The sequence below is a fragment of the Aythya ferina genome, assembly GCF_964211825.1.
Source record: "Aythya ferina genome assembly, chromosome: 14".
Lineage (NCBI taxonomy): Eukaryota > Metazoa > Chordata > Aves > Anseriformes > Anatidae > Aythya > Aythya ferina.
The window spans coordinates 8694631-8721984 of NC_140312.1; the positions used below are offsets into that span (position 1 = coordinate 8694631).

General features: G+C 44.9%; 1 protein-coding gene across 1 annotated transcript; it reads right to left on the reverse strand.

Moving 5' to 3' along the window:
• Positions 1 to 27094, reverse strand: LOC311444387 (ovoinhibitor-like). Its single transcript, XM_084535505.1, has 25 exons — positions 26915 to 27094; positions 26109 to 26128; positions 25132 to 25268; positions 24887 to 24947; positions 24646 to 24779; positions 24118 to 24178; positions 23015 to 23151; positions 22488 to 22548; positions 21483 to 21619; positions 20988 to 21048; positions 19739 to 19872; positions 19581 to 19641; positions 18179 to 18315; positions 17719 to 17779; positions 17254 to 17369; positions 16681 to 16713; positions 16410 to 16469; positions 5155 to 5432; positions 4151 to 4170; positions 3292 to 3428; positions 2696 to 2753; positions 2267 to 2403; positions 1834 to 1894; positions 692 to 801; positions 1 to 182 (listed from the first exon to the last, which is right to left on the reverse strand). The coding sequence occupies exons 1-25, from the start codon at positions 27060 to 27062 to the stop codon at positions 137 to 139; spliced, it is 2406 nt and encodes an 801-aa protein (XP_084391631.1). The 5' UTR covers positions 27063 to 27094; the 3' UTR covers positions 1 to 136.
• Positions 27095 to 27354: the final 260 nt, after the last annotated feature.

The following is a 27354-nucleotide window of genomic DNA, read 5'->3' on the forward strand; positions in this document are numbered from 1 at the left end:
TGTTGCTGATTTAGTTTATTGAGAAAGAAAATCAGGAGTGAGCTGAGTTCCCCAGAGAGCGAGATGAACTGAGGTGAGATCTCTAGCTGGGATTTGCCAGTGGGGATCCAGTGGTAAATTCTCTCAGCACTGATATTCAGCATTCTCCAAAATGGCTTAAAGTGAGAGTCCCATTGCTGTCCCTGAAAGTGAAGAGAGAGAAAAATGGATTAGACACGGAGCCCTGTGTGCTGTAATCTGTTCTTTCACTTGGTTTCTAGAGAAGACATTAGGATCCTGCCCTGAGCCAAAAACTGGGGGACTCAGAGTCTCATTAGCTATTTGATTATGAAGAAATGAGTGAAATCATTTAACCCATTCAGAAAAATATTTGGGGGAACTGTAACGAAACTCCAAATTTAATTTTCTTTGCAATAAGCAAGAAAAACACCATTCAGGTTAATTGTCTTCAAACCCTCCATACTAATAAACCAGACATAACTCTTTGGACGCTCTGACGAAAAAAAAAAAAAAAAACGAAAAACAAAAACAAAAAAAAAAAACACCCACACACAAACGAGCGGTTGGTACAATGCCTGCTATTCTTTTCTACCCCGAATGCCTGGTCAGCAAAGAAAGCAGAAACCGTGCAAATTTGTGCCTGTAGGAGGCAGCCGACAACGCGAACGCGCCCCGCGGTTGTTGCACTTACACGACTGCATTGCAGAAGTTGCACTTGTTGCCGTACGTTTTGTTGTCGGAGCCACAGAGAGGCATATATTCCATCGTGCAGGCAGGTTTAGGGTAGCCGCTGCAGTTAACCTGCAGAACAAGAAGCCTTAATGCAAAGGGTGGGAAGTAGTCGATAGCAGAAGGGCTTGAACCCCTAACTGCGGCTGCAGTGCTAACGATAGTGATCTAACTAAAAATAATTAACTTCCTTTCACGATCTGATATCGACTGAGGTGTGATTCTCCTATGCCAGAATTTAATAATATAAAAATAGAGCATAATTTCCTGTTTAAGAGATGTATATCACAGCCTGGCTGCTGCATTTCCAAGCTGCAGCAGCAGCTCACTCACTGAACGTGCTGTGCTTACAGTCACATTGCACCATGTTCCCAACCTGGCCAGGAAATTAAATGGAAAAACGCTGGTGTCTGGAGAAGAGACAGCACTGATACCTGTATAATGGTCCCATATCTCTCCCATAGGCTTAAAATATCAGCACTTAGCTAGATGCCATGGGAGTGGGATTTTGTTTCTTTGTGAAATGGGTACTGCACTCGCTGAGGGGCATTGTAGTACAGGGAAAAAAAAAAAAAAGAAAAAAGAAAAAAAAAAGTATATGGTTACAGGAAGAGGCTGGAGAATTTCATGGGAGAGAAATACATTGAGGCTCACTGACTGCACAGAAATCACACCTAGCTGAGTTCTATCACCTGAAAATAGCTGGAGGTTGGAATAGTGTTCAGGAAGACCTGTATTTACTCACCCTACTTTTACTCTCTCCCGACACAGTCCTTATGGCCCCTAAGAGTGAGCTCTACATCAAGCCACCATGGGCTTGATGGCCCACTGGTCTGACCCCAGTGATGGCCCTCTGTTCTTACTCTCAGTTCTGCCTTGATGGATTATTTCTGCTGATGATCTTGTACCAGTCCTTTCCTGTGCATTCACCCTCTTCTTTTTCTGACATTATCCACATTAATGTGTATTACATGTGCAGAAGGCAAAATCTTCCCTGTGCTGAAGCCCAAGTGATGCTCCTGATGCTGTTACAAACACTGGCTGTGTTTCCATTGAAATCAGTAGGACCAGAAGCTAACCCTTCATTAGGCAGCTCACACTTACTGTAGCAACTTCCTTCTTACATTTGCCATCATACTTCTTGCCGACGCTGGTCCCTTGCTCTCTAGGAAGAAAAAGATTGATGTTAGGGGACTCTGCCTGCATCCTGCTGTGCTACACTCCATGTCCCAGCAATGCTGATCAGCCACAGGTACAGGAGATGTCCAGCTTCAGCTGCTCACACTGCCTGAGACACCAGCCCTGGAAGCACCCCTGCCTCCGAGCACACTCAGGGCTGGCCTCCAGGGGAGGCTGCCTTCAGCCACCCCCCAGGGGGCTTGGCCTGGGTCCCCCCCCAGACACAGGATGGTACCCAATGGTCTCAAAGACAGAAATGCTATTGCTCTGTGGCGCTGGGCACAGAAGAGGCCTCAGTAGAAATCCCATGCCAGCCTCATGGTTGCCTCCCCAGGCAGCTCTCACCCGCAGTACTCACACATTGTGGGCACACAGCATGCACTCGTTGTCGTAGGTGACCCCATCAGTGCCACAGACAGGGCTGAACATCTTGTTGCAGAGTAACGTCATTTTGCCTTCCTCATTTGTCATGTTGGGATATGTGCTGCAGTCAGCCTGTTGAGGGAACATGCAACAAAGCACTGGTGAGGGCTTGCTTGAAGGAAGCAAGTAGACCTGGAGAGTACATGCATTATTTGGCCTTCTGGGATGTCACCACAGCAGGAAAAAAATCCTTTTTTGGGGGGTGTCATTATGATGAAAGTTCACCTGAGGATGACCAATACAAAATTCTGACATGTCTTATGCTCTTATCTAGCGTTTGAATTATTTATTAGGCAAATCAATATGCAGCTTTGGCTGCACAGAAGATAAGCCTGCCCCTTGCTTTGCCATTGGTTTTACTTACAGGGACAGCTTCCTTGCATTCTCCATCATGGTCTTTGCTGATATTGGTTCCATATTCTCTGCAGAGGGGAAAAAAACAAATATTAGGAAGTTCAGGAAAGACTTCTTGGTGCACCCTAGGTGCTGGGAATAAGTACCTAAGACAAGGGAGGGAGTGGAGGACTGACTCTTTGCAATTTATCTGTGTATATACATATTTGAGAAGGTAGTGCCATCCTCCCTGACCAGCTGGCACTGAGTGGCTGGCAGGAACGTAAAGACCCTGAGACCTTTAGAATCATTTTGGATGGTTCAGAGTCAATCATCTCTCCATCTTTTTGCTCCTTCTTGCTGGGATGAGATGTGCCCTAGGGGCTGTCATCTGGCTCATCCTCGAGATGGAGAAGAAAAGCCTGAATAAATTACACCAGCAAAAGAGACACAGTAACTAAAGTGATGTCTAGGCAACGGAGTGTCACGCAGTGCTACCCAAGCTCATTCCGAAGGAATTGACATAAGTGACACATGACAGATCACTGTTTGTTGGGAGGGGTTGCTGCCAGGAGCCCCAAGCACCGCTGTCTGCTTGCAGGATGAGCTCCCCTACGCAGTACGCACATGTTGTAGGCACACAGCAGGCACTCGTTGCTGTACGTGACTCCATCGGTGCCACAAATGGGGCTGAGTTCCTTGGTGCAGAGCAACACCTCTTTGCCTTCCTCATTCGTAGTGTTGGGAAACCTACTGCAGTCCACCTGCCAAAGGAACGCACAGCAAGAGGATGGAGAAGGCATTTTATGATTATCTCTCATTTTGCATGTGGCAGTGAGCGGACCCAACGTCCCCACAGTGGGTTTTTCACTGCCACAGCACAAACGTGCGTTGGTGTCTTTCTAGGAACAGACAAATCCTTCCTGACAAGACCTCTCCATGCAGAGAGGGAGGAGGAGGAGGAGCAGGAAGGGAGGGTTACAGCAACACAGCCCCCCACAGGGATAAACCAGCAGGGATCTCTTATGCTTTCTAGGCATCATTTTGCACAGGCTGAGCATGGGTCCCTCACTCTCACGTTCTCATGGCCCCTCCAGTGCATTTCCATTAATACTCTTTCTTTCTCAACACACACGGACAGTTTTAATCAAAGGAACAAGTCTAAAGACCTGGCGTTTGGAAGCTGGAAAGTCTCACAGTATTTTGTTCTTTCAGTAAGTTGTTTTGGGGTTGTTTCTGGTACCATAGTCTATTGCCATCAGTTTAGAACCAGTCACATATGACCAGCTTTAAGCTTAGACTAGTTTAGAGTTTGTCAGAAATGAATTAATCCAACAATTTTATATTACTACTGCATTATTAACATACCGCATAGATGTAGAGCGCAGAACAGCATAATTTAACATTTTACACTGAAGGATCTGATTATAGCAACACTAATTAAGTAAGAAAGGAAGGGAAAAAAAAGAAAAAATCTCCTACTCACCTCAACCCCAAAGGCAGCATCTAGGAAAAAAAGAACAGAGGAAAAAAAGTGAAACAAAGCCAATGTGATCAATAATATCTCAGTTAATTGGAAACCTAGATGTAAAATTCCAACACAGAGGACCAAACTGAATGATTTCCACTGACTGGTTTCCTGAAGTAAGTAAACCATGTATGGCTTTTTTTTAAAATGGTGATAAGTATAATTGTTTCTTATTGCTGGCTGATTAAATGTGTTTTTGAATGGCTTTGTTCTTTTTTTTTTTTTTCTTTTAAAGAGATTGGTAGACTTATTAATTGAAAAAAGAATAGCTTTTCCTTCCTTATCTTTTTACATATCCGTTCTGACCCTAGAAAACAGCTGTTGCATATCTGAAAAGAAACCTGAATCAATACAGATAAATGCAAATGCAAATAGTCACATACAGGATAAGCAAACATATACAGCATCTGTTGTCAGGGATATACAATCTAAAGAAGCTGAGTGTTAAAAAAAAATAACACTTGTCTTTGATTTTGTAATTTCATGAGATGTAAATACATAAGGAGAACATCAGACTCGGGCTTGTTTGCATCTCTTGTTTCTCCATTAGCAGCAAAAGCATTGCAGGAAAGCTGCCAGGTTTCTATACAGAACTTGCCTGTACCATTACAATATTTTTGTGACTAGTCGCTGGAGGTCTGACCACCTCATTGCAGCCGTGTTTCAAGCATTTACCCACTCTCTGTAATTGTACAACAAGCAGAAGCACTGTAACAGTGCCAAGAGTGCAAAAACGTGTAACAACACCTGTTAGGAGCACAGAACTCCAGACACCCAGCTACAACAGTGATGCATTTAACACCATCACAAAATCTACTCCTGCATCCTGTGAGATGCCAGAGCAGGGAGGCAGCCTGGCTCTTTGTGGGAGAACCTCTATTAGATGGCTACTACCTTATTCTCTTTGGGATAGCCAGGACACTCAGGTACAAAGCCTCTGTAACACCCTGAGGGTTACTCACCGGGGAAGCAGCAAAGAACTAAAGACAACAGCACAAAGACGCCTGCCATGGTCGTGGTGGAAGTACTGCCTGAGTCCACAGGCTGCCCGCTGGTGCTCTGCTCCTGAGATGGTCTCTCCAAGGCGGGCAGCAAATATATACAAACGCAGTGTCTAAACTGTTCAGCTGTAACACGAAGCAACCAGCTGAATCTGTCACTGGTACAATGAGGCCAGTAATATTTATTGAGGTCTTGACCTCCAGGTAATGGTCTGCATCTCCTAGGCAATTGATTTTGGCTGGACATTCGGTTAATAGCTTGAGACAAGTGTCACATGCTCTCATTGGTCAAAACCAAACAAACAGCCTTTTAGATCAAAAAAAAAAAAAAAGTTCTTTAAGACTGCAGTAGAAACCTAAGCAGCACAAAATATTGAGGAGAGCAAGCTGCAGTTCTTCCATTCATTTCTGCAGTGACATCTCCCAGCAGGGAGCAACAGAGGCTCAGGACCACCCTGTCTGCAGCTCAGGCTACGAAGCTCTGCTTCCCACTCCGTATCAGAGGGGACAGCATGAATTTCTGCATTCCTCGATATTCACCACTAGGTATGAACACAGGTCAGCAAGGCTTTGCCATCAACAGAACTGATTAAGTATTGTCAGGTGAGGCTGGCAGGACCACATCTATCCTGCGAAGTTAATGGTATTTAACATTGATTTGATAATGGAAAGAGCTTGGCAGTTTCACCACCTAGGAATAGAAGAGCTCAGTAGAAGACTTGAAAGCGGGTTAAATTCTGTGAAACACCACTAAAAATGTCACTTGAACCTTATCAGCAGGGAGCACTTATTTACAGACCTAGTCACAGTTAAATGAATTGATTCAAAGTGTTCTGCCAAGCCATCTTAAGAACAAACGACTCTGAAGTTTGGGGAACTTATTTACATTAAGGCACCAGCTATGCCTGAAAGTACAGTAGATCCTTTCCCTCTACAGACATTTCAGAAAGTAATACTAAAAACATAGAGCCTGTCCCAGTTCTTCTGTCTGTCTCGCATGTCCAGCCTTCACACCACCTTTTTTCAAGTGGCTCCTTCCTGGGAGGAGCTCTGGACCCCTGCTGATTTAGCAGGCTTGGTTTTGCAGCCCTCAACCTCAAGTTTCTCACCATGCTTCCTTTGACAGGTCCAAAACGGCAAGGACACCTGTAGTATTTTGCCACGGGGACTTCAGCATCATGGGAGATGCAGAGCAAGAGATGCTTTATGGGTGCTCTCTTGAATAAAAAAGGCAGCACCCATTAATCAGCCAAAATTCAGCTGAAATCACTGAAAGCAAGCCCAAGGAACCGTGTTGGTGTCTGATGCATTGCAGTAGTCTAAAAGGTATGATTTGATGTTTAAATGTACAAATCAGTATTGTGCATGCAATCATGTATACTGGGCACTGGCACATTAAGGATGCCGCAGCACGGATGTGTGAATATATAGATTACATTTCTACATGAAAAGATGGGTTTCCTTAGAGGGAGAAGCATTACTTTTTTTTTTCCTGCTGGGCTTGCTTCTATAAATTACAGGAAGCATGCATGAATATTTCAGAGAGATTTGGCACATCTTCAAGATATATTGTCCTTATGTGTCTTGTGGAATATGTCTCTGGAAACCAGAGACTTCTCCCCTTAGCACCTAGAGGAGCATGCCAGGGCTCCTGTTGCTCATTGCCTGCATAAGCTGATGGCTGCACAGCTGAGGGTCCACCTTTCTGTGCCAAATACGAGTTTTGGCACTGCCTTCTCGAGCAATGCAGTGAGACCACTGTGAGCCGTCCTCACCATCCTTCCTAGCCAGACCTGGCAGCTTCCAGCAGGTTGCTTCATGCCCATGCAGTGCTGTGCTGTGCTCCATCCTGCTCCCTGCCCCAGACAGGCTGCTCCCCAAGGCAGGACTGACCTCTCTCCCAATGGGTGGAGAGCACCTTCTTGCCAAAGGCTGCCGTGCATTGCCTGCACACACCACAGAAAAATTTTCCATTGCAAGTGCCCCGGGCTCAGGGCTGGATCTGGCTCTTCCTGGCCCTGAGCCACCAGCAGGTTTCTTCAGCCCACAGCAATGCCCGTCTGTTACTCAGCAGATCAATTCCCTCCCTGGCTCACCACGCAGCCCACAGATGCACCAGGGAGACTAAAATCTACTGAATTAAGGCTGATTGGGGAGCACTGCTCTCCCTTGAGCCGCTCAGGTACAAGGCACAAAAACACCACCCAGAAACCACCCGCTACCAGCACATGGAGCAGACTCACAGCCAACATCCGCAGCCTCCCCATCCAGGGCTGCAGCTCCAGCTTGTCCTGCCTTTGGTAAGAGCATGGAAAAAAAACACATTGGTTAAGCTCATTCTGTAGCATGTGTTGTTCATAGCTACCCCCAGAAATACAGATAGAAAGGATTTCATCTGCAATCCTGCCACTAATCTTGTGCTGCAGTCCACTGAATTATGGTCTTTTAGTCCTCAAAGTCAGGTACAGCATATGGCTAATGGCTGTTTGGCTAAAGTGAAATTCTTAGGCGTGCAGAAGCCATCACAAGGGCAGAGAACTGTAAGTAAGTAAAGACAGGGTCACATCTTAAGGCCATGAGCTCCAGAGGGTCAGCAGATGGCAGGATCTGGCCATTATGCAACATCCTCTCCCTTCTACGCAAGGAATTCCTTGTTTTACATTTCCCATTATAATTTTTTATTAACATTGATGTCATATTCTCTGGAAGGCTCTAACTGAAGTTAGGGCATTTTCTCAGCAGTTATGTGACCCCTCAGTGCAAGTAATATACTAATAGATGAATGATAAATGATTTAACTACGCTTTTCCAAACATTCATGGGTTCTGCCACATTATTTTCATCAACGATCCATTGTAAAAAGTAGAAATAACAATGATTAGTTGTAGCCGTTTCGTGAACTTGTCTCTAACTACTCCAAAATGTCCACTAAATACAACTCAAACTGCAGTTTCCATCTTTGTCTTTCTTTTGGCCACAGAGTGGCAAATAACTGTTTGAACTGAGCCACACGTCTGGAGAAATCAATACAGAACAAATGGAAGATCTGTCTCTCACCTAGAGCCTGAAAGCGCTGTTTGAGCAGACCAGTAAAGCAAATAAAATCACTGATATGATTAAAACATATCACTATGAAAACATATTCATGTATTTAAGAACTTACTAAACAGAGTTTGATTCAGGTAACACCACTGAATGTTTTCCTGAACTAAGAGGACCCTGGGCAGAACTTTGTACCCTGCAGATGAAGGCTAACATGGTTTCACATTACTTATGTGATGAATTAAGTGTACCGGGCCCCACTGCGAGGACAGCTGTTGACAAGTGGGAACACAGCCAGCAGAGGCCACCAGGCTGGTCAGGGGCTGGAGCACACGGGACATACAGGGGAGGCTGGAGGAGCCGGCTTTCTTCAGCCCAGAGAAGAGGAGGCTGTGGGGATCTCATTGCTATCTGCAGCTCCCTAACAGGGTTACAGAGAAGATGGAGCCAGTCTCCTCAAAGCTGCCCAGAAGAAAGCATTCTAACTGAATACAAGGAAACATCCTTCACCACGAGGGTGGTCAAGCAGTGGTGTAGGAACCAGACAGGAGTCTCCTTCTTCGGTGATATTCAAGCCACGACTGATCAAGGAAGGTCTCGAGCATCCTGAGCTGACTTTGACCCTGCTTTGAGCAGGGGTCAGGCTAGAGAACTCCAGAGAACCTTTTCAACCTGAATTATTTTATGTGTACAATACTTAAACAAGTGTTCTCTCCTGTGGGTGACTGTTGTTAATGAAGGAACATAAAATTTCTCCCTGGCCCAGGAGAGCAGCCTCAGAGCTTTCCTACAATTTTTGCTAAAGGTCATGGGTAAGAGATACAAAGAGCTCCCAATGTATTTTTATGGGGAATGACCAGAAATAGTGTGCATATCAAAAAGAGTAGGTTACGATATTTGTTAAAAAGCAAACAAACAAACCCCACAAAATTATTCAAATTCAAGAATGTTATTAGTTCCCAATGATTCCAAAGCCTCTCTACTGCTGCTATAGCCCAGACCCCCTGCCATCACATTTCTGCAGCGGAGCATCAGCCTTCAAACCTACAGAAAAATTATCTGCACCAAAAAAAAAAATAAAAATCATTTGCCAAAATAGCAACTCCTTTGCTGCAGTGCTGCAGCCTGGTGCAGACACAGATCTCAGCACCACCAGCTCTGAGGACATACCTTTATTCTCCACCAGCTTGTGTTATGCTCCAGCTCTGGGCAGGTTTCTGGATGGCGAGGACAGGTCAGGGCTCCATGCCCCTGGGCAAGTGTTACTTGTGTGAATGGAGGCAAAACGCTAGAACAAGCAGCAGAAAAGGAAGGCAATAAGCAGCAGGACATTTGGCTAGACAATGGCTCAGGCTGTTACTCTTTGGAGCAAATATACTACAGGGAAGGTAGCTTGGAGGTAATGCAGGAGATGTTATCCTGCAGCTGGCCAGAGGAAGTGGAAATCATCGGTTTAATCAGTTTTCGTGACACTTCAGTGATCTCAGCTGTGCACTGCTGAGTGCTTCGTTTCGCCACAGCCCAAGCAGTAATGCAGAGGAGGCAGCTGGGGGGAGCAGCAGCCAGCCTGGGAGTGGTGCTGCCCACCAGGAGACAGCCAGCATGGCAGCTTCACTGCTCGGGCTGTAAGTCTCTTTCAGGAGCTGGGGTTTAGGAAAATTTTTTCCAACGATTATAAAAAAATAATAAAATTGATTCTTATCTGCATGGAGATGTTATTTATAGCTCAATGCGTAGTTAAAGTAGAGTGAATAAGTGTGTTCTGCCATGAAAGTAAATTGCTCCGAGGTTATGTAAACCAGGGGAATAGTTGAACACGTCTCTAAAGGGCAGCAGATGAGGCATTTTTGTGCTACCAGTCATCTAGCAGCATGTGTCCCCGGAATAGCATGCAGCAGGGGGATCGTGGCTGTGTCCCTTGGATTTGAAACAGCTACATAAGTCACCAAAGAGTGGTGTTGCCAAGACAGACTTATAGGCAAAAATAAGATATATTTATTGACTAGCTAGCAGGGCTGGAAGAAGCAATTCAGTATGGTTGGGATGAGTAATTGCTACGTGTTACTGAGCAGCAAAGAGGAATACTAAAGGCCTCAGGGAAGATCTATTGATCCCTGGACAGCTGCATCCCACAGCTTGCTTGCAGAGGGCTAGGTGTCCTGGGTAGGACTACGACATGAAAGCTGGCTGGGGAGGCAGGTTACAGCCTCCCATGAAGCACAGGGATCATCTCTTCACAGCAATCTGCCAAGTCTCATTAATTTATCATAGGAACATGCCTTCAGTGCTTCCTGCCCTCGGTTCTGTTTCATAAGATTGACAGCAATGTCTATGGACCACAAAGCGTTTCTGACAGGAGGGCAATTAACCTTTGGTGTTTACATCTCCCTCTGCTAGATAAGTTACACACCAAGTCTGTACATTTTGGGAAGGACCGGCTGCAAACAAGCGATGTTCTTGAGCAGAGGAACAGGAACGCTAGAATAACTTTTTCTGAGTCCTACCTGGGCTTGTAGGTGACTGAGGAACTTCACTCATCGAGGAAATGGCCAAAGCCTTAGACTCAAGGCTCTAGGATCAGCCCAGTTCTGCTAGCAAGACCCTCCCACCACCTGTGGCCCCTTGGGCCAGGACCCAGGTCTTGCTTCAGGCAGGCTCAGCACAGGTGAGCTGAGGCTCTGCCCTCCTTCGGGGAGCTAGAGAGGCCAAAGTTTATACACAGAATAGGCAAAGTTTTCTTTCCAATGGAAACCACAGGCAGATGCAATGCAGAGCAGGAGTAAGGAGAGCATCAAACAGAAACATGATGCTGGATCTCAGCCAACAAAATAGCAAAAATTCAGTGAGTAACAACATCTGAAAAAGACAAATGAAGGTGGTTGCTTTCGTTTGTGGAAAGAAAACCAGGAACCTCTGGATTTGGGATGAATGATGGTTTGCTTTTTAAGAAAGCTCCTGTAAATAAAGAAGCAACAAGGGATTTTCTTTCTGAGAGCCAGGGTGCAATATCAATTTCATATCCTCCAGAGTGGCTAAGAATGAAAATACACAGCTCTCCCTGGTGGGTAAGAAAAGGAGACGAGAATGAGGGAGAACATGCACCATGGTGCTGTAAGCAGGACACTTGTCTGGAACAGGAGGAGCTGGATGGAGAGAGTTTCTATGGCTGGCAGACTATTAGGACCGTAACTTAAGACACTTCTTCCTTCATTGTTAACATCAAAAGAAAGAAGAACAATTTAATTTATTCTACAGAGCTGGGCCTTAGTGAGACCACTGGCTGAGTCTTTGCAGCTGGACATGGCTGAAGTGCCATAGGTGCTGGCAGAAAGGAGCATGTTGCTGAATTAGAGGCTTTTACTACTGCACGGTTATGAGCAAGAAATACATAGCAGGTCTTTTACCACCTCTGAATGATTGCATTAGCAAAGTAATGCAGTTACTGACTTAATAGGTGTGCGATGACTGCTGTGCTGTGTGTGATCCTACGGCCCTTGCACCCGCTGGCTTGGCACTGTGCCCCGTTTGCAACCTGACAAAAATTCTGGTATCAGGCCTTGAAAAAGGTACGCTGTGCTCTCCTGATGCTGTCAGAGGAGGCTGTTTGTGCATGCTTCCATAGCAAAGAAACAGATCTGTGACTTGTCTCATATTTTGCATCTTTTTGCCATCCTTCTCTTCATGTATTTGAACGCAGCCTGTGGAGAATAGCAGTGTTAGGAAGCTAGCATTAAATCACTGCCAAACAAAATGTCAACAGAAGGTATACGCATCGCTTCTGTCCATTTGTACGCTGCCTGCTCAGCATCCGGCTGACATCATTTGGGATGCTGCCACGGACGGCAACGGGAGTTCGGGCCGCCTCGTGCTTTGCGTCCGTTCTTATTCACTGGGATTACTGCTGTGCCTGAGCCCCCTGATGCTTCTTGTCACTGCACGTCCCGCATTCTCTGAAGGAGGAAAAGTCTGCCATTAGAGACCCAGTGTGCCCATTTACCCAAAGGGAGATGGATGCTGGGAATGTAAATAAACCCCCAAATGATGCAAGTGGAGGAGAGTTCATTTGAGTTAACCACTGACAATGAAGTCGTTTGAGCATTTCTGCTATAATCCTATCAGTCAACAAAACTATGACAGCTGAATAAGCTGCATCACTTGGATTTCCACTCCGGCTATTTTGTTTTCTCTTCTAAATCTTCATGATATCCCCCTGAGCACAAACAGCAAGTGGAGATGAAGGAGAATGAATCGGAAAAGCACAGGGAGAAGCCAGGGGCTAGGGGACTGTCACTCGGAAGGCATGCTCTTTCTGTCAGGCTGACACATTATAGGCACGGATCCCACATTCATTGATGTAAGTGAAACCATCTGTGCCACAGATCTGGTCCTGGTCTGGCGCTTGGCCAGGGGGCCCCGACTGCCGTCCTCAGCAGTGCCCTTGTGGCTAAGCCTTAAAGGAAACAGACAAAACAAGTTTCAAGCAATACGTTTCCAAATACTCCTCATCCTTCAGAGGAGTTGAAGGGAATTAAAGTTTTGCTTCTATGAATGAAAAATAGGCAGAAAAGAATATGCTATGCAAACTCTCTTTGTTTGCAAATTCACAGTATGTTTAAACTTATGGGGCTGCACCTCAGCTGGTGGAAATCTGGAAAGCCCTCCCAGGCTGGGTGGCTGTGTGCCAGCTGGAGATCAGCTCCCTCCCTGTGCTGCTTTTTTCTTATCTACATCTTGATCGGTGGAGAGCACGCAACCAGAGTCCAGAGCATGGCAAGGAATCAAATACAGTTGTATCAAATGATAACAGTAAGAGAATGGATGGTTCTGAGTATCAACATGCTGATGGACAAAATAAATGGGTACCAGAATTATGTACTCTTAAGTATAAAGGGCTGAGGAAATATTTTTTTAGTCCCCCAAATTATTTCCTTTACTACCAGACGGTTAAATAGACCTTTGCAACTGATGCACTGAGTTTGTATAATTATTTCTGTATTTCCTTCACCTGAGCAACATCTAGTTATAAAAGTGGTAAAAACAATATCATTGAAATATTTTTGTGCCAGGAGAACAGTTTAAAAAATCAGTGGGATGAGCTGCGTCATTCTCAAGCACCCCTCAAGATCAGCAACAGAGAATTTAGGCCCATCCACACGCCTCTAGCAAATGCAACATATGGAAGAAAAGCTAAAACAAGGCAGATTATCAGCAAACAGTTTTGAAACCTATAGCTTTTTTTGGTAAAGAGTTTGAATGATGTTTAGGTACAGAGGCTGTCAGTGAAAAGGTTTTTTTTCAAGTCAGATGGGTGAGTGCTGATATACACCATGCTGATAAATGATCAAAAAAATCTTACAGCTCAATATAAAAAGACTATGTTAAGTACTGTTTTCTAAATCCCACTTATCAATCAAGAAATTAAATGATTCCCCTCATTCTTCCTCCTCGTTTTTTGTTGTAAGAAAAATGACTACAGTCTCTGAAAACATTGATAAGGCTGTAAAGACAACTTTGACAAATAAGGAAGGGGAGAAAACATTTATAATTTTACAATATCTCTGCAATATGCATTTACAAGTCACGATTCCTGAGGCTGGACCATTCTCAATGTGAAACACATGGGAGTTCATCAGCTCCAGTGCTGCTCAGGAGCTTGGTCCCCAGAGCCAGAGCAGCTGCGAGGCGCTGTGCAGAGCCAGACTTGCTGTGTTTTAGCAGCAAATTTTAGGTGCCTGATGTTGCACTTGCAAAAGGCACTGGGAAGTCAGTATTGTTTTTTTTTCCTTCACTGTATTCTTGCCTGAGCACATGAGGCTACACCTGCAACTACTGCTGTTCATGGAAAGAGTGCAAAAATAATAGTCCACTAAACCCTGCCCTTGCATCCGATCCTTTAGCACCTCTTTCCAAGTTTAATAAATACATAAATAAATAAAAGCTTAGCTTGACAATTGAAAGGTCTTTGAGAGTAACCTGACCGCTCTGAAACTGCCCAGGTTTTTGCCCCAAGTGAGTAAGAAAGTCAGCCTTTCAGACCTGAAGGTCTGCAGCATCGTGCATCTGAGAAGCAAGGGGCAGGAGGCTGAGCAGCTCAGCACCCTCATTGCTCCTTCCTATCTCACAGGCTGCCAAGCACTGAACTCAGGAGATGATCTCTTGGTGCTCCCCAGCACAGGAACCTCTGGCTATCTATGGCCGAGCAGGCATCCAGCCAAGTCAACTGTACCTTAAAACCATCTTTCAGGTCTCTTCGTGACTCTGTTGACCTGGTATTGTTCTACCTCTCTCCCGTGCCAACAGAATTCAATCCTTCCTCTTGAATGTGCTCATCTCTGCCTGGCCATTGCTTCTGTATCACCATGAAACAAAAAGAAATCATTTAACTAACAGACCCTCAGTAAGTGACCCTGGAACAGCTGAAAAACAGCAGTGCAGCACAGAAAACATCTCTGTCCATGAGACGGCAGCTGCCCTACTTTTATAGAGTGATATTGCTTCATAAAACACCCCCTGAGCCTGGGTGAATATTTAAACTCCAATATCAGGCTTTTGCCATTTTTTTGTGGTTTATTCCATTTTGTACTTTTACACGAAACCTACTGGCAAATACTGCATGGCAACTGCGTCTAATGACCACTTTGGCTTCTGCCCTGGATTGCCCTGACTTCTCCCCGACTTTGTGCCTGTCTGAGTCCATGTTTGCCTTTGGTGTCATCAAACAATGAGTTCCACAGAGAAGGATTTGGCACGTCTGTGCCTGACTAATGTCATTCAGTTGGATCCTGACAGCTTTACTGAAAAGGCCTGCAAAAGCCAGTATCGGAGCTAAGTCCAAGTGAAAGCCTGCCAAATCCACAAAAACTTTGTTCAGGTCTTATCCCTCAGGATAACCAAGTAACAGTTAAACTAGATTAAAGCAACATATGTTCTGCAAAAACACTTTAACAGCAAATGGCAAGAAGGTTATATAAACCAAAGGAACGTTTACATTAGGACGCAGACTCAAGAAAAGCACAATAAGCCATTGTTAGTTACAAATCATCTTGAAAAGTACATGCCAGCCATGGAATCTAATAGCATGGAGGTACTATGGCCTCGTTCCCTGATACAATACCCACAGTATCTCCAAGTCAGGAACATTTGCCTTCAGCCTATTAATCTAGCCTGACAATTCAAAGAGCGACTTTCCAAACTGGTCCAAATAATTGTGTTCCTCTGGTAAACTACAATGGGACATTGAAGGAGGGAGGCTTTAGCTATAGCCCAAAATAAATCCTTTAACCCCAAAACATTGGAATTTCAATAGCCCTAGGCTGGGGGAACCAGAGCAGAGCTGGTTGGGGGTGGCCCCCAGGTCTTCCTACCCCCCTGACATCCACACAGACACAAGTGACAGCAATTGTATCACTGCATACCAAGCTCCTTGGGCTGAAAAAAAGTAGGTGAAAAAATTGTCATGCAGAAATGCTTTCCTGTGACTTGCTACATATTCAGTTAAATCTGGTCACAGGCAATCCCCTGCATCCTTTTCCTTCCCAAATGGCTTTAGAAGGCAGGCGGCTGCAGTGATTTACTGTGACCTGTCCCCCACTGCATGGGAGATTCCTGCCCATCAGGGACCAGGACTGAAGCTGTCCTGTAGCATTAATAAATCAAGGTATTTACTTCATGCATGGACACTCCTGCTCTGCGACCCTGACAGAAGCTTGATATTCCCCTCCTGGAGCTTATATCTTACACAGCACATGGCACTAAGGTCAGTTCAGTGGAGACAGGCTGGGATCACCTCCTGTGACAGCAGTTGCTGCCTCTTCCACAGGCCAGGCTGCACAGGCAGTGGAGGCAGCAGGAGCCAGGTCAGGGGCACCTGTCAGCTACTCCGTGAGTTTCCCTTTCTAGCCAACAGCAAGAGAATACTCTTTGTGAGAGCAAACCATCCACCCCACCTTAGACATTGCCCAGTGGAGGAGAAGGACCACACCACCCTTGAGGTGAATGTCTCCCTCCAACAACTACAGAGAGGAAGACCACGATCAGGTCACACCAGGATGTTAAAACTTGGGTGAAAGGAGACTGTGAGGCATAAGGAAATGCCAGAGAGCTCCAAAGGGAGCCCAGGCCCCTCTTTGGAGGGGGGAATGGCATGGACGCCTGGCAGGAAAGTCTTTACCCACATTGTTTGGTAGAGCAGAACATCAATAGGTGAATCAATGAGCACCAGTACAAGTACCATGCTGGGGAGGAGAAGGGTGAAAAGGTATGAAACGTGGCACGGAGACATATAAATGTTGCCAAGTGAGTTTATTGACCAAAACGTGTTTCAGGAGCTTAAGGAGACAAAACAAGCTGAAGGAAAGCTGTTGGGGAAGATCAGCCCACAAAAAGTCACATACAAGGCAGTTTGTCTTCCTGTGCTGGACTCCACTGCAGAGTTAGCATGAGGACCTGCTCATGAGGTTGAGAGTCCTGTTGCTCTTCCTGGTGAAAAGAGGAGAGAAGGATTAGACAAAGACTATATTTGGTGCTGAAGCCGTATTTCTCTTGTCACTAGCCCAAATGTTGGCTTAATGTTGACAGAAGGTAAAGAACAGTCTCAAAAGCCCAAACATTTACTTTCATTATTATCATTAAAGGAACGATGACAGGTTCTAAACATTTGATATAATCCAGCTAGTTTGGTGAAGTACTTCTCTCATGCTCTGATGAGCTTGCGGGACAAACTGCACGCTGGTGAAACTAAGCAAACTGTCTTTGAAGTTAAAAAAAAAAAAAAAAAAAAAAAAAAGACACCACACCACCACACAACAGGAAGCCGCACACAGATTGCCAGAAGTGAGCGCTTTGCATTTTCCATTAAAAAGCAAACACCCCACCTCCCTGCAAAAGTCATGGTGCACCAGAAATGTTCTCCACACACCCAGAAGCACTTAGTCAAAAATGCCTTACAAAAATAGCCCTACATTTGTAGCAGGTACAGGAATTAAATGCGGAGAGGAAGGGTTTTACTTCTGTACGTACAGGTATGCATTGCAGAAAGTGCATTTGTTGCTGTATGTTATGCCATCAGAGCCGCAGTGGGGCATGTATTCCATGGTGCAGATGGGAGAGATTTCTGTGAAGCCATGGCAAAAATCCTGCACACACAAAGAGGACATGAGGCTCTGCCTGAGAGCAAACCATGTCCCCCCACCACGAGCAAGGACACCCCACTGAGAAATGAAACTGCCTGGAAAATTATGACAATAACCAACTCAGCTCCCTCCTGGTGGCAGATGTGACCTCATACTATTCCTACCCACGGCCACATCCTTTTCCAACACTGTTACAGAGCGATGGGATGGAGAGCAGCTGTTCTATGACCAATGTGAAATTCCCAAAGGCTGCATGCTGCTTCTCCGGTTTGTGACCCAGAGCAGGGCACAGCTCCCCATAGCTATAACAGATACTGGACCTTGCTCTTTGTCCCCATCTTTTCCCACTCACTCTTGTAACATCCTCTTCACAGCGTCCATTCTTTCTTTTGCCAAGATTGGTCCGATGCTCCCTGGAAGAATGAAGGAAAACATTAGAGGCAACCTTTACTGTTAGAACCATGGTGTAAGAGCACAGCCTCGTTTCTGCATAGCACACAGATTTTCAGAAATATTAGTTTAGCATTGGCTGCATAGCATTAGCAAGAGTGTGCCTTTACAGAGTGGGGATGTATCTTTTGGAATAATGGTCTCCCAGTCAATGAACACTCTTTGTGGAGTTCTGGGGGCAATGGGCCTTGCTAAATGCCCATCTCAAATGCCAACCATGGCAAACAGGACAACAGGGTTGAAAGAGGGGACCCATCCAGAACAGTGTTTCAGATAGAGTCCATGTGCGTTATTCAGCCCTCAAGGACATGGTCCAACCACAGCCACTGTGGGTTCCCCAAAGGAGAAGGGCAAGTACTTACAGGTTGTGGGAACACAGTGTGCACTCGCTGGCATAAGTGACACCGTTGGTAGCACAGACAGGATCGTAGATCATGGTGCAGGCCATCAGCTGTCTGCCATCCTTCAGCGTGGAAGTTGGGTACTTGCTGCAGTCAAGCTGTGAAACAAAGACAGCAAATGCTCTGTGCCATGGTGCCCAGACACAAACCCCTGTTTATGCCTCTGCCTTTTAGGACAGATTATGGTTATTTATTAACTCATTCTTCATTGAAAGCTAGCAATTTCATTTCATAGCCTTATGCTGGAGAAGACTGAATCAAGGCTTGAAGGTGCACATCACTCATTCAGCTCTGTATTTATCATGATGCCCTTATACCTTGCTGAACCTACTGGGATATTGCAAAATGAAGCTCATAAATAATCAACAAATCAAAATGGCATGATTTATGCACTTCCTGCAAGAGAAGCTGAATGTGACCAAGGAGTGCTTCACGGCCCACAAGAATTGAGGGGAGATGTGCTGACAGGCCTTTTGTTGCAAGGGGCTGGCTCCGAGTGTTGAAATCTGCCAGAAGGACTGACAGCAGTTGAAAATGATTTACACCGGTTGAAGAACTGGCCTTGTGTTTCAGCAGTCCCAGTTTCTCCAGTGTGAGCTCTTCCTTGCTGATTTATGTATCTCACCCGGCCTGAGCACAGAGTGTACCCAGGAAACAAAGGAATGACATTTCATAGTCTGTTTGTATAGAAATGAAATATCTGACTCAGGATGTTGACTCTTTCAAACACATGATAATGAGATGGCTTTGTTTTTCTATTCCCCAGTGACTGTAAATAGTTTATAGCTGGCCAAATATATTTAATCCAGCATTTTTACAAAATTCATTGTTGGTATACACTGGATTATATTGTTTTTACAAACGCACAAAAAAAAAAAAGGAAAGAAGAGAAAAAAGAAAACCAACAGAGGAGTTTGAATCCTCTGGTACATTAGGTATGGGAATTCAAAAAGTAGGTAATTTTCTAATTTTTGCAGCACATCCTTTTGCAAAGCACAAGTATCTAGAAGGCACCAGGTAGCTGGGGTCACCTGCGTCCCCTTCCCATACTGCCAAAACAGGCTGCTAAGTTCCTGCGGCGGCTATGATAGACTGCTGTGGTAAAGCAAATTTTTCCTTGTAATGCTTTAAATCATTTATGCTACCTGTTTCATAAATCATTCCTCACCTGTTCTCTTCTCTTTCATTCCATGACCGACTGCAGGAAGTTCCTGCTGCCAGGGGGTGATGTTCACCCGCAGGAAAAAGGGCAGCAAGAGCTGCATGACCCAGTGGAGGCTACACCATGAAAACCAACCAGCACTTCTACAGTTAGGCAACAAGCACCACCTCAAGCTCTTATTTTTCTTTGGGTCTCACTTACCTGAGGAACTTCCTCTACACACCTTCCATCGTGCTTCTTGGCAACACTAGTTCCAAATTCACTGAAAAAAAAAAAAAAAAAAAAAGAGAGAGAAAGTAGTTTTAAAAGCTCAGCAAGCAACTTTGGTGATCTCTGAGTGGGTGACCTGCAGGGCTTACATGTTGTGGGCACACAGTGCGCAGTCGTTGCTGTAGGTGACACCGTCAGAACCACAGACCTCCTGCAGGATGAAGGGGCAGGCTGCGATGGCTTCACCGCTTGGGGTCTCTCTCAGGTATGTGGAGCAATCAAGCTGGGGAGAAAAAGTAACAATGCTGGGCCAGCTGCTGGGAGCTGGGAACGTGCCTCAGCTACAGTCTGCCTGCTCTTGTCCTCCAGATTTTGAAAGCTTCTGCCAGAGGAAAATCAGGGTCTGTTTTAAGTTTGGTCTTCCATTAGAAATGAATTATGTAATTGTAGTTGGGTTTGGTATTGCCTGCTAACAGAGGGAAGAAAGGAATAGTGGACCAAAAAAGATCATTTTCCTGGATTAGGAAGTGTATAAGATTCAAAACAAGCATTTGACCATAGGAACCTGATTTAAGGAGTTTGACATTAGGTCCAGCCTGACTTAACTAAACCTGAGGTTTTGTTTCAGAATTTTCAAAACAGCAACAATAAACTGTTCACCAGCTCCTGTTGCAAAAATCTTTACAACTGGTTCAAGTATTTGAGGATAAATAGGCAAATATCTATTGATGGCTGTGGAAGTCAGTCTACACTAGCTAAACATCTGACACTTCACAGTCATTTTGCATATTTTCCCCAGTGTAGTCTCTCTTATTACCCATATTTCCTACACAGTCCAAGAGCAAATTATAGCAAAGACAGCACTGTAACATCATGTCTTTACTATAGAAAATATATCTCATTCCCTGGGGATGCATGAAGTTATTTTCAGTGTTTTAGAGCTGCTCTGCATAATCAGAATAAATGTGCTGAGATGTTATCAGCACATATTGTTACTGTGCATGTTTATACAGCTATTTCTGTATGCATACCTGGAAGCAGATTTTTCTTGGCTGACCACAGCATGAGGATTTTTTAGCCTGTCTACTGCAATGGAAATCCTAGCACTGAATGAAAACACAGACATCTAGCACAGCTTTCTGTCCTCTCCTACTGTGCTAAAATGGGCTGCATGGTTCTTGGGCTGCCTTTGGTAGTTTCTGTTCAGAGAAATTTTGTTTCCCAAGCCCTAGCCTACTTCCCTCCTGTGCTGCCCAAACGTACAGCCTCTTGGCTGCAGCTGCTGCAAGTGGATAGGGAGCACTGCAGCACCAGCACAAGGCACAAGCACCCCCCGGCTCCTCCTGGAGACTGGGGAGCGCAGGAGAAAGCACTCGTTTTACATCTATTTACACTTACTGCAACGCTCTTCTCCTTGCATCTTCCATCGTGGCTCTTCCTAACGTCAGTCCCGTATTGTCTGAAAGGAAGAGGCCAGCGTTAGCTTGCTCACCAGCTGAACCCTGTGACACCCAGCAGTCACAGAGCAGATCAAAATCTTAACCAGTGCATGTTAGAGGAGGCATCTGACAGCTTAATTAACCAGCTTCTACCTGTCATTACCAAACCTAATCCTAAGCAGTAACAGACCATTAAGGTCTACTCATAGCAGTCCCATCCACTTTTTCCTCTGCCCAAATCCCACAGCCCTCACAGGGTGCTCAGGCTGGTGGCTGGCTCCCCCACAGCTCCCTGAGGAGCACATCAGGAAAGGAAATGGAGGTGACAGAGCTTCAGGAGTTTGAAAAAGGAACAGAAAGAGACACACAGACTTGCCAGTATCAAAAGGGAAGCCACCTGGAGTACTAACCATGGCTAGTCACTCCAAAAGTAAGTCCTATCTGCAGTACTTACACGTTATGGGCACAGATGCCACACTCGTTGTCATAAGTAAATCCGTCTGTGCCGCAGACTGGGAGTAGGATCCGTGGGCAGCGCACCATACGTTTACCACCATTAAATGTTCTTGCTGGATATTGACTGCAGTCGATCTGCAAAAAGCAGAAGTGTTGGCCCTGGGGAAACCTTTGTTCTCCAAGACAAACCCTAGCATCATCTCATGCTTGTCTCCATATCTTTTATACTGGGATGCTGGAACAACACTTCTGCTGTACTTCAGTTCTCTCAGAACCAGCATGAGTCAGTTCTGCATGAATCCTCTCATTCCCAGAAGGAACTACACAGCACTGTATAGTCTGCAAGATGCCAAACCACTAGGGCAAGTAGCTCAGTCAGTCCCAAATGCCATCCAACTCCACTTCTGACCCAAGGAGTTTACATTTTGACTGAAAATGTTTGCAAGATATGCCAGAAAAGAAAAGGAAAAAAAAAAAAAAGTATCTTTTTCATTCCGCACTATCGAAACAAACAAACAAAGGCAAACAAAATAGTAAAGCAAGTTGGACTTTGCTGGTGATGAATCTGGAGGTCATCTTCAAAGGAAGCTCTAAACCCCCCACTGACCACGTTTCATTTTGTTTGCATATTGTACATATGTTGGCATGTCCTAGATGCCAGGTCTGGGACTTATTGTCTCAGTCCAGAATTTCAGGTGTGTTCCATAGTCTAGAATACATCCTCAGCCCAAAGGTTGGTGTAGGTACCAATTTACATAATGTAAACTCTGTGTCTAGCTCTCATATGCCAGGGTTGTGCAAGCAAGGAGGACCCAAAGGACACATGCACCAGGATGGATTGGAATATGTAGGCATCCTTACACAGGGGGGACTGACAAGACTTAAAGGACTTGTAAAGAGAACCAGGCTTCAAGTATGCTCACTTTCAGAGTAGATGTAGCCTCAGGAAATATTTCAGTAGGTAGAGACAAGGGGAGAAATATGCCTTGTATTGTATACTCACCTCAGGAGCCTCCTGCTTGCATTTTCCATTGTGCTTCTTGCTGACATGGGTCCTCTGCTCTCTGGAAGAGGGAGACAATCGAGTTGAGTAAGTAAATGCTTAAACTCTTAGTCCCACTCACATGCAAAATGAACCAGACATAGCTTAAAGCAGGTACCTAAAAAAACAGGGCTTCAGCCTCTCTACAAGGTTGTATCAAGATAGCTGCATTACTCTGCACATTAACAAGCTCCTCACGTCTTCTCATAACATCTAATTTAAAGCAATATTCTGAACTATTCCTTCCTCTGCTCAGTCACTGCCCAGCCTACAGACTAATCCAAGGAGCCATGTTCTGACTCTTGCAGGTTTCCTCTCATGAGCACGAAGAGGGGGTCACAGAAGGAAACTCACTATGAACCCCCAAATAATCCGTTTTTTAAACACACTTTAAGACATAGGCATAAGCAGCAACGTAGAAGGGAGGTTCCCAGGACTGTGAAGCACTGCTGGCTACTTTGAAAGAGTGGGGTACGTATGGCACTTACACGTTGTGGGCGCAGATCCCGCACTCGTTATCATAGGTGAAGCCATCTGTGCCACAAACTGGATTCAGGATCCTGGGACAGGCTATTAATTTTCTGCCATCTTCAGCGACTGTTGATGGGTATTTACTGCAGTCAATCTGCCAAAATAAGGAGAGTTAGCCCCGGTGGAGCCCTAGGAATGTGAGAAAAGTCAATGCAAAACCTTTTCATTTGGTATCCCACCTGAATGGAAAAAAAAAAAAAAACAACCAACCAAACAAAAAAAACACACAGCCATTGTAGTTTCTGTGACAGAACAAAGCCACCAAAATACTTAAATTAAACTGTATCAGAAATAGGCTGAATATTATCCTAATTCTTTAGGAGCTGGGAAAAAGGACCTATCTTGGAGAATGAATTCTTCAGGCAGAGGAACATATATAAAATTGTAGGATCCCTTCTCATCAACAAAATGGTTGTGAAAACATTTTTCACTCGCAAGAAATCCAACTAATTTTGTTTTGGTTTGTGTTAGTTTTCTCTCCAGTTCTCCAGCACCATGATTACTTATTAATTCTAATTCCCTTTAGTTAAGCATGGGATTTGAAGGGCTAAAGAATGGCTATCTGTCAGTTGGAGAATGAACTTTCTGCATCTCCAGATTTTTGTGCTGAAATATATAAGCTTTTCTTCCTGAGGCACTGGGCTCTTGGCCCTGTATAAATACAAAATGAGCTATACCCTATAAATATGTACGCTCATTGCTCTTATGAATCTCACTATGTCTGTGAAAGCAACCAGGATGGGAATTTGAATGCTTGTTGCAAAGGGTGGAAATGCAAAGGGAGGAATCTTCAGAGAGAAAGCTGCCAACCTGTACAGCACAATGCCAGGAAAATCTTGGACCTCCTTTTTTGTCCCTTTGGTGTGGAATGTATGGAATGACCCTCTCTTTGGGACAGGGAAGATGCAAAAAATACCCTCACTGGACAGAAAGCCAGAGGATGGACCATGACCCTTGCAAGTCCTGTCATATCATCCTCTTGCAGTTTCCTAGAAAAATCACTGCGATTTTCTCTGTTAAACAGCCCTAAGAGAGAGATTTTGATTTCTATTGCACTTACTGAGACAACATCCAGCTTGCATTCTCCATCATGCATTTTGGTAATGTTGGTGTGATGTTCTCTGGAAGAAAGAGGTTCTTTGGTTAGGGAGCCTTGAGAATAACTTTTCCTATCTCCCTCTAGCCACTGGAACAAGAAAGGCCCCACCCGTCATGTAGGGCACAGCACCTGGCTGAGTTGTCTGGATGCACCCTACAGATAGTAGCAACCACTTACTGAGCAGAAAATGCACGGTATTTCCATATTACATGGTATTAGGAGCAACAGTTTGATCCGTTCATGGTTCTGCTCTGGCTCTTTTGTGATCCCCCTCACGAGCGCAGAGAGAGAATGGAGAAGAAAACTGAAGTTGGCTGGAGAATTACAAGTAGCCGAAAACTGAAGTTGGCTGGAGAATTACAAGTAGCCAGCTTCAAAGAGACCCACCGAGACACCTGCCTTAAGAAATCCTGGTGTTTTACAGAAGTGTTTCCAAGAGCCTTAGCTACTACTAACTATCCAGAAGGATGTTCTGCAGAAAAGACTTACGCGTTATAGGCACAAATCCCACATTCGTTGTCATAAGTGAAGCTATCTGAGCCACAGACTGGTTTCAGAATCCTTGGGCAGGCTACCAGAACACTACCACCTCTTACAGTTTGCTGGAATTTGCTGCAATCAATCTGTAAAAATAGTAGGAATAGAGAAAAAAAAATAAAAAAATAATTAAATAAAATTAAGTCTTCATGGACAGCAGCAGAGCAAGACATTGTCTTACTGTTATGCCTACCGTAACGTGCTCTGGCCTGCACTCTCCATCATAGTCCTTCTCTACATTTGTCCTGTGCTCCCTAGAAGAAAGTAGACCTGTGTCAGGAATCGTGCAGAGCAGTCATCACCTCCCTGCTGGCAGTGTCAACACCTTGGTGCTAACTCACATGTTCCTCTGCACAGCCCACCTTTGGGGGACGGAGCTGCCACCCTTACCCCAATTCCATACCTTGCTGCTTCTATGGGGTTTCCAGAAAATCTCACCTGTTGTGGAGGCAGATCCCACACTCGTTGCTGTACGTGGAGCCATCGGTGCCGCAGACTGGCTGCAGGTTCCTTGGGCAGGCCACCCAGAGGGTCCCATCCTTGCCGATGCCGCTGGAATACTGGCTGCAATCAACCTGGGAAAGCAGCACAACATCGGCCCCAAGGTCAGCTCCTGCCCAGAAAGGACAAGCCACACAGCCTCCCACCTCCCGCAGCAGTGCCCGCAGCTCCAGCCGGGAGGAAACCCAGAGGTATCATTTTGAACCTGCTCAGGCTGTCAGGAGCAGGGAAACTTCTCTACAGAAGTTTTTGATTACGCCTTCCTGCTGGGGGCCGGGGGAGGCACGACATAGAGGAAGGATAGCTGTGGGAGAGACAGTGCCTAATGAAGGCATCTGATAATTGGGAGCCTGGCCGTACTCCAGAGTCCCTCAGCTCAAATCTGATCGTTTCCAATCATGCTACAGTCTCTGGTGAGTTACAGGAGTCTCATAACTGTGTGGGAAGAACCTGCAGACAAATCCATCACACAGACCCCGCTGTTTTCCTCAACCCAATATAGGGATAGAAAAGAACACAATACTGTGGGTCTTAATGTATAGAAAAAATATCAGAATCATGGTCTTTGATGTGTTCAAGCATATCATCTTAAGACAGCTTTCCTCTTGAGGAGGTAATATACTGCCCTTTGACTCGGAGTAACTCAATTATATTTAAGAGTTATTATAATAGGATTGTATAATTACTTCTTGCTTTCTTCATTTTACTTAATGAACTGAAAATAGTATAAATGGGGGGGTGTTTTACTTTCTCATGATTTGGCAATATCATTCAATCATGCACTGGCAAATATTATTTGAACAGCCAGGATTTCATTAGATTTAATCCACTTGCTCATCAGGTAATTATATACTGTTTCTATTTTACCAGAAGCTCAGAATAGAACAGAATAAATGGAAAAATCTGTAACTCACCTCAATTCCAAAGGTAGTATCTAAAAGAAAAGTAGAGAGAGAAAACAAATATATATATATATATTGATGTGCAGAGATGACATGCAAATCTTCCTACAAAACAATTAAATTCAGTGACTTGTTGATTGGTTTATTGGGTTTAAGAAAATGCAGTCTTACATTATGTTAGTAAGTGCTCATAAGATGAATTAAAAGTTACTAAATAAAGTTTCATTCCACTTTTGATGGCAGATAGAATGGGGGAGACCATATGTATTAATCAGTTCCTAAGACATTACAGGGAAGCGATATAGGCATTTTCAATTCTGCACTCTGAGTTTAACCTCTTCTAAAAGACTTTGTATTTGATTTCGAGAAGCTCAGATGCGCATTTAAGATGGCTGTCGATCACTGGCACTATCCATCCCAAGACACAAACTTCTCAGTTACTGGGAACAGCACAGAAAAGTTTACAGAGCGATTCTAGCCATTAAAGTTAGCACTTATGTTGCTCACATGGACATGGATGCCATTGCAAACAGCCTTGCTTTGCCCTTATACCCAGCAGTTCCACATGCAAGCTCCTGCCCTGCACTAAGACTGCTGCCTCAGCAATTTCCTCCTATAAACCAAGATGAAAGCAGTTATCTGCATGAGGTTTGTTGAAACCTGGTTCTTTCAGTTTAATTCTTTGCTACACTCTCAGGAAGAATATTCCTTCATGGAATAAGGCTCTCCTGCACATTACAAGACCCCAATACTTTTGCTGATCACCCGGCCGCTGGTTCAGCTAAAGCAACCTATGCAATTGGATGGGAAACACTCACCTAAGAAGCAGCAGAGGGCTAGAGCCGCTCTCACAAAGAGCCCGGTGGTCTTCATGGCAGACAGCAGCCGTGCCACTACAGCCCGCTCGCTCTCAGTGTGGGAGAGGAAGGGCACAGCTAGGAGTGGGAATATATAGCGAATTGTCATGTCAAATGGTCCCACCTTATGATGTAACACCCAATCTGTCATCAACACGGGAAACCAAAATGTATTTACCCAGCTCTGGATTTCTAGCTAATGATTGACGCAGGCACGTATGCCAGGAAGGGGCCTTTTGTGTGGCTTGAGGGGAGCCAGCAAGTGGAGAGCGTACCAGGGCCCCTCCGCTCCCGGATCTGCCCCAGCACGTTGCAGGCTCTCATTTGCCCTACAACGGAATAAATGCAATTAGATTTTTCTCCTCCGCTGTAGTTTTCAACCAAGCTCCTAGCTGGTAGAC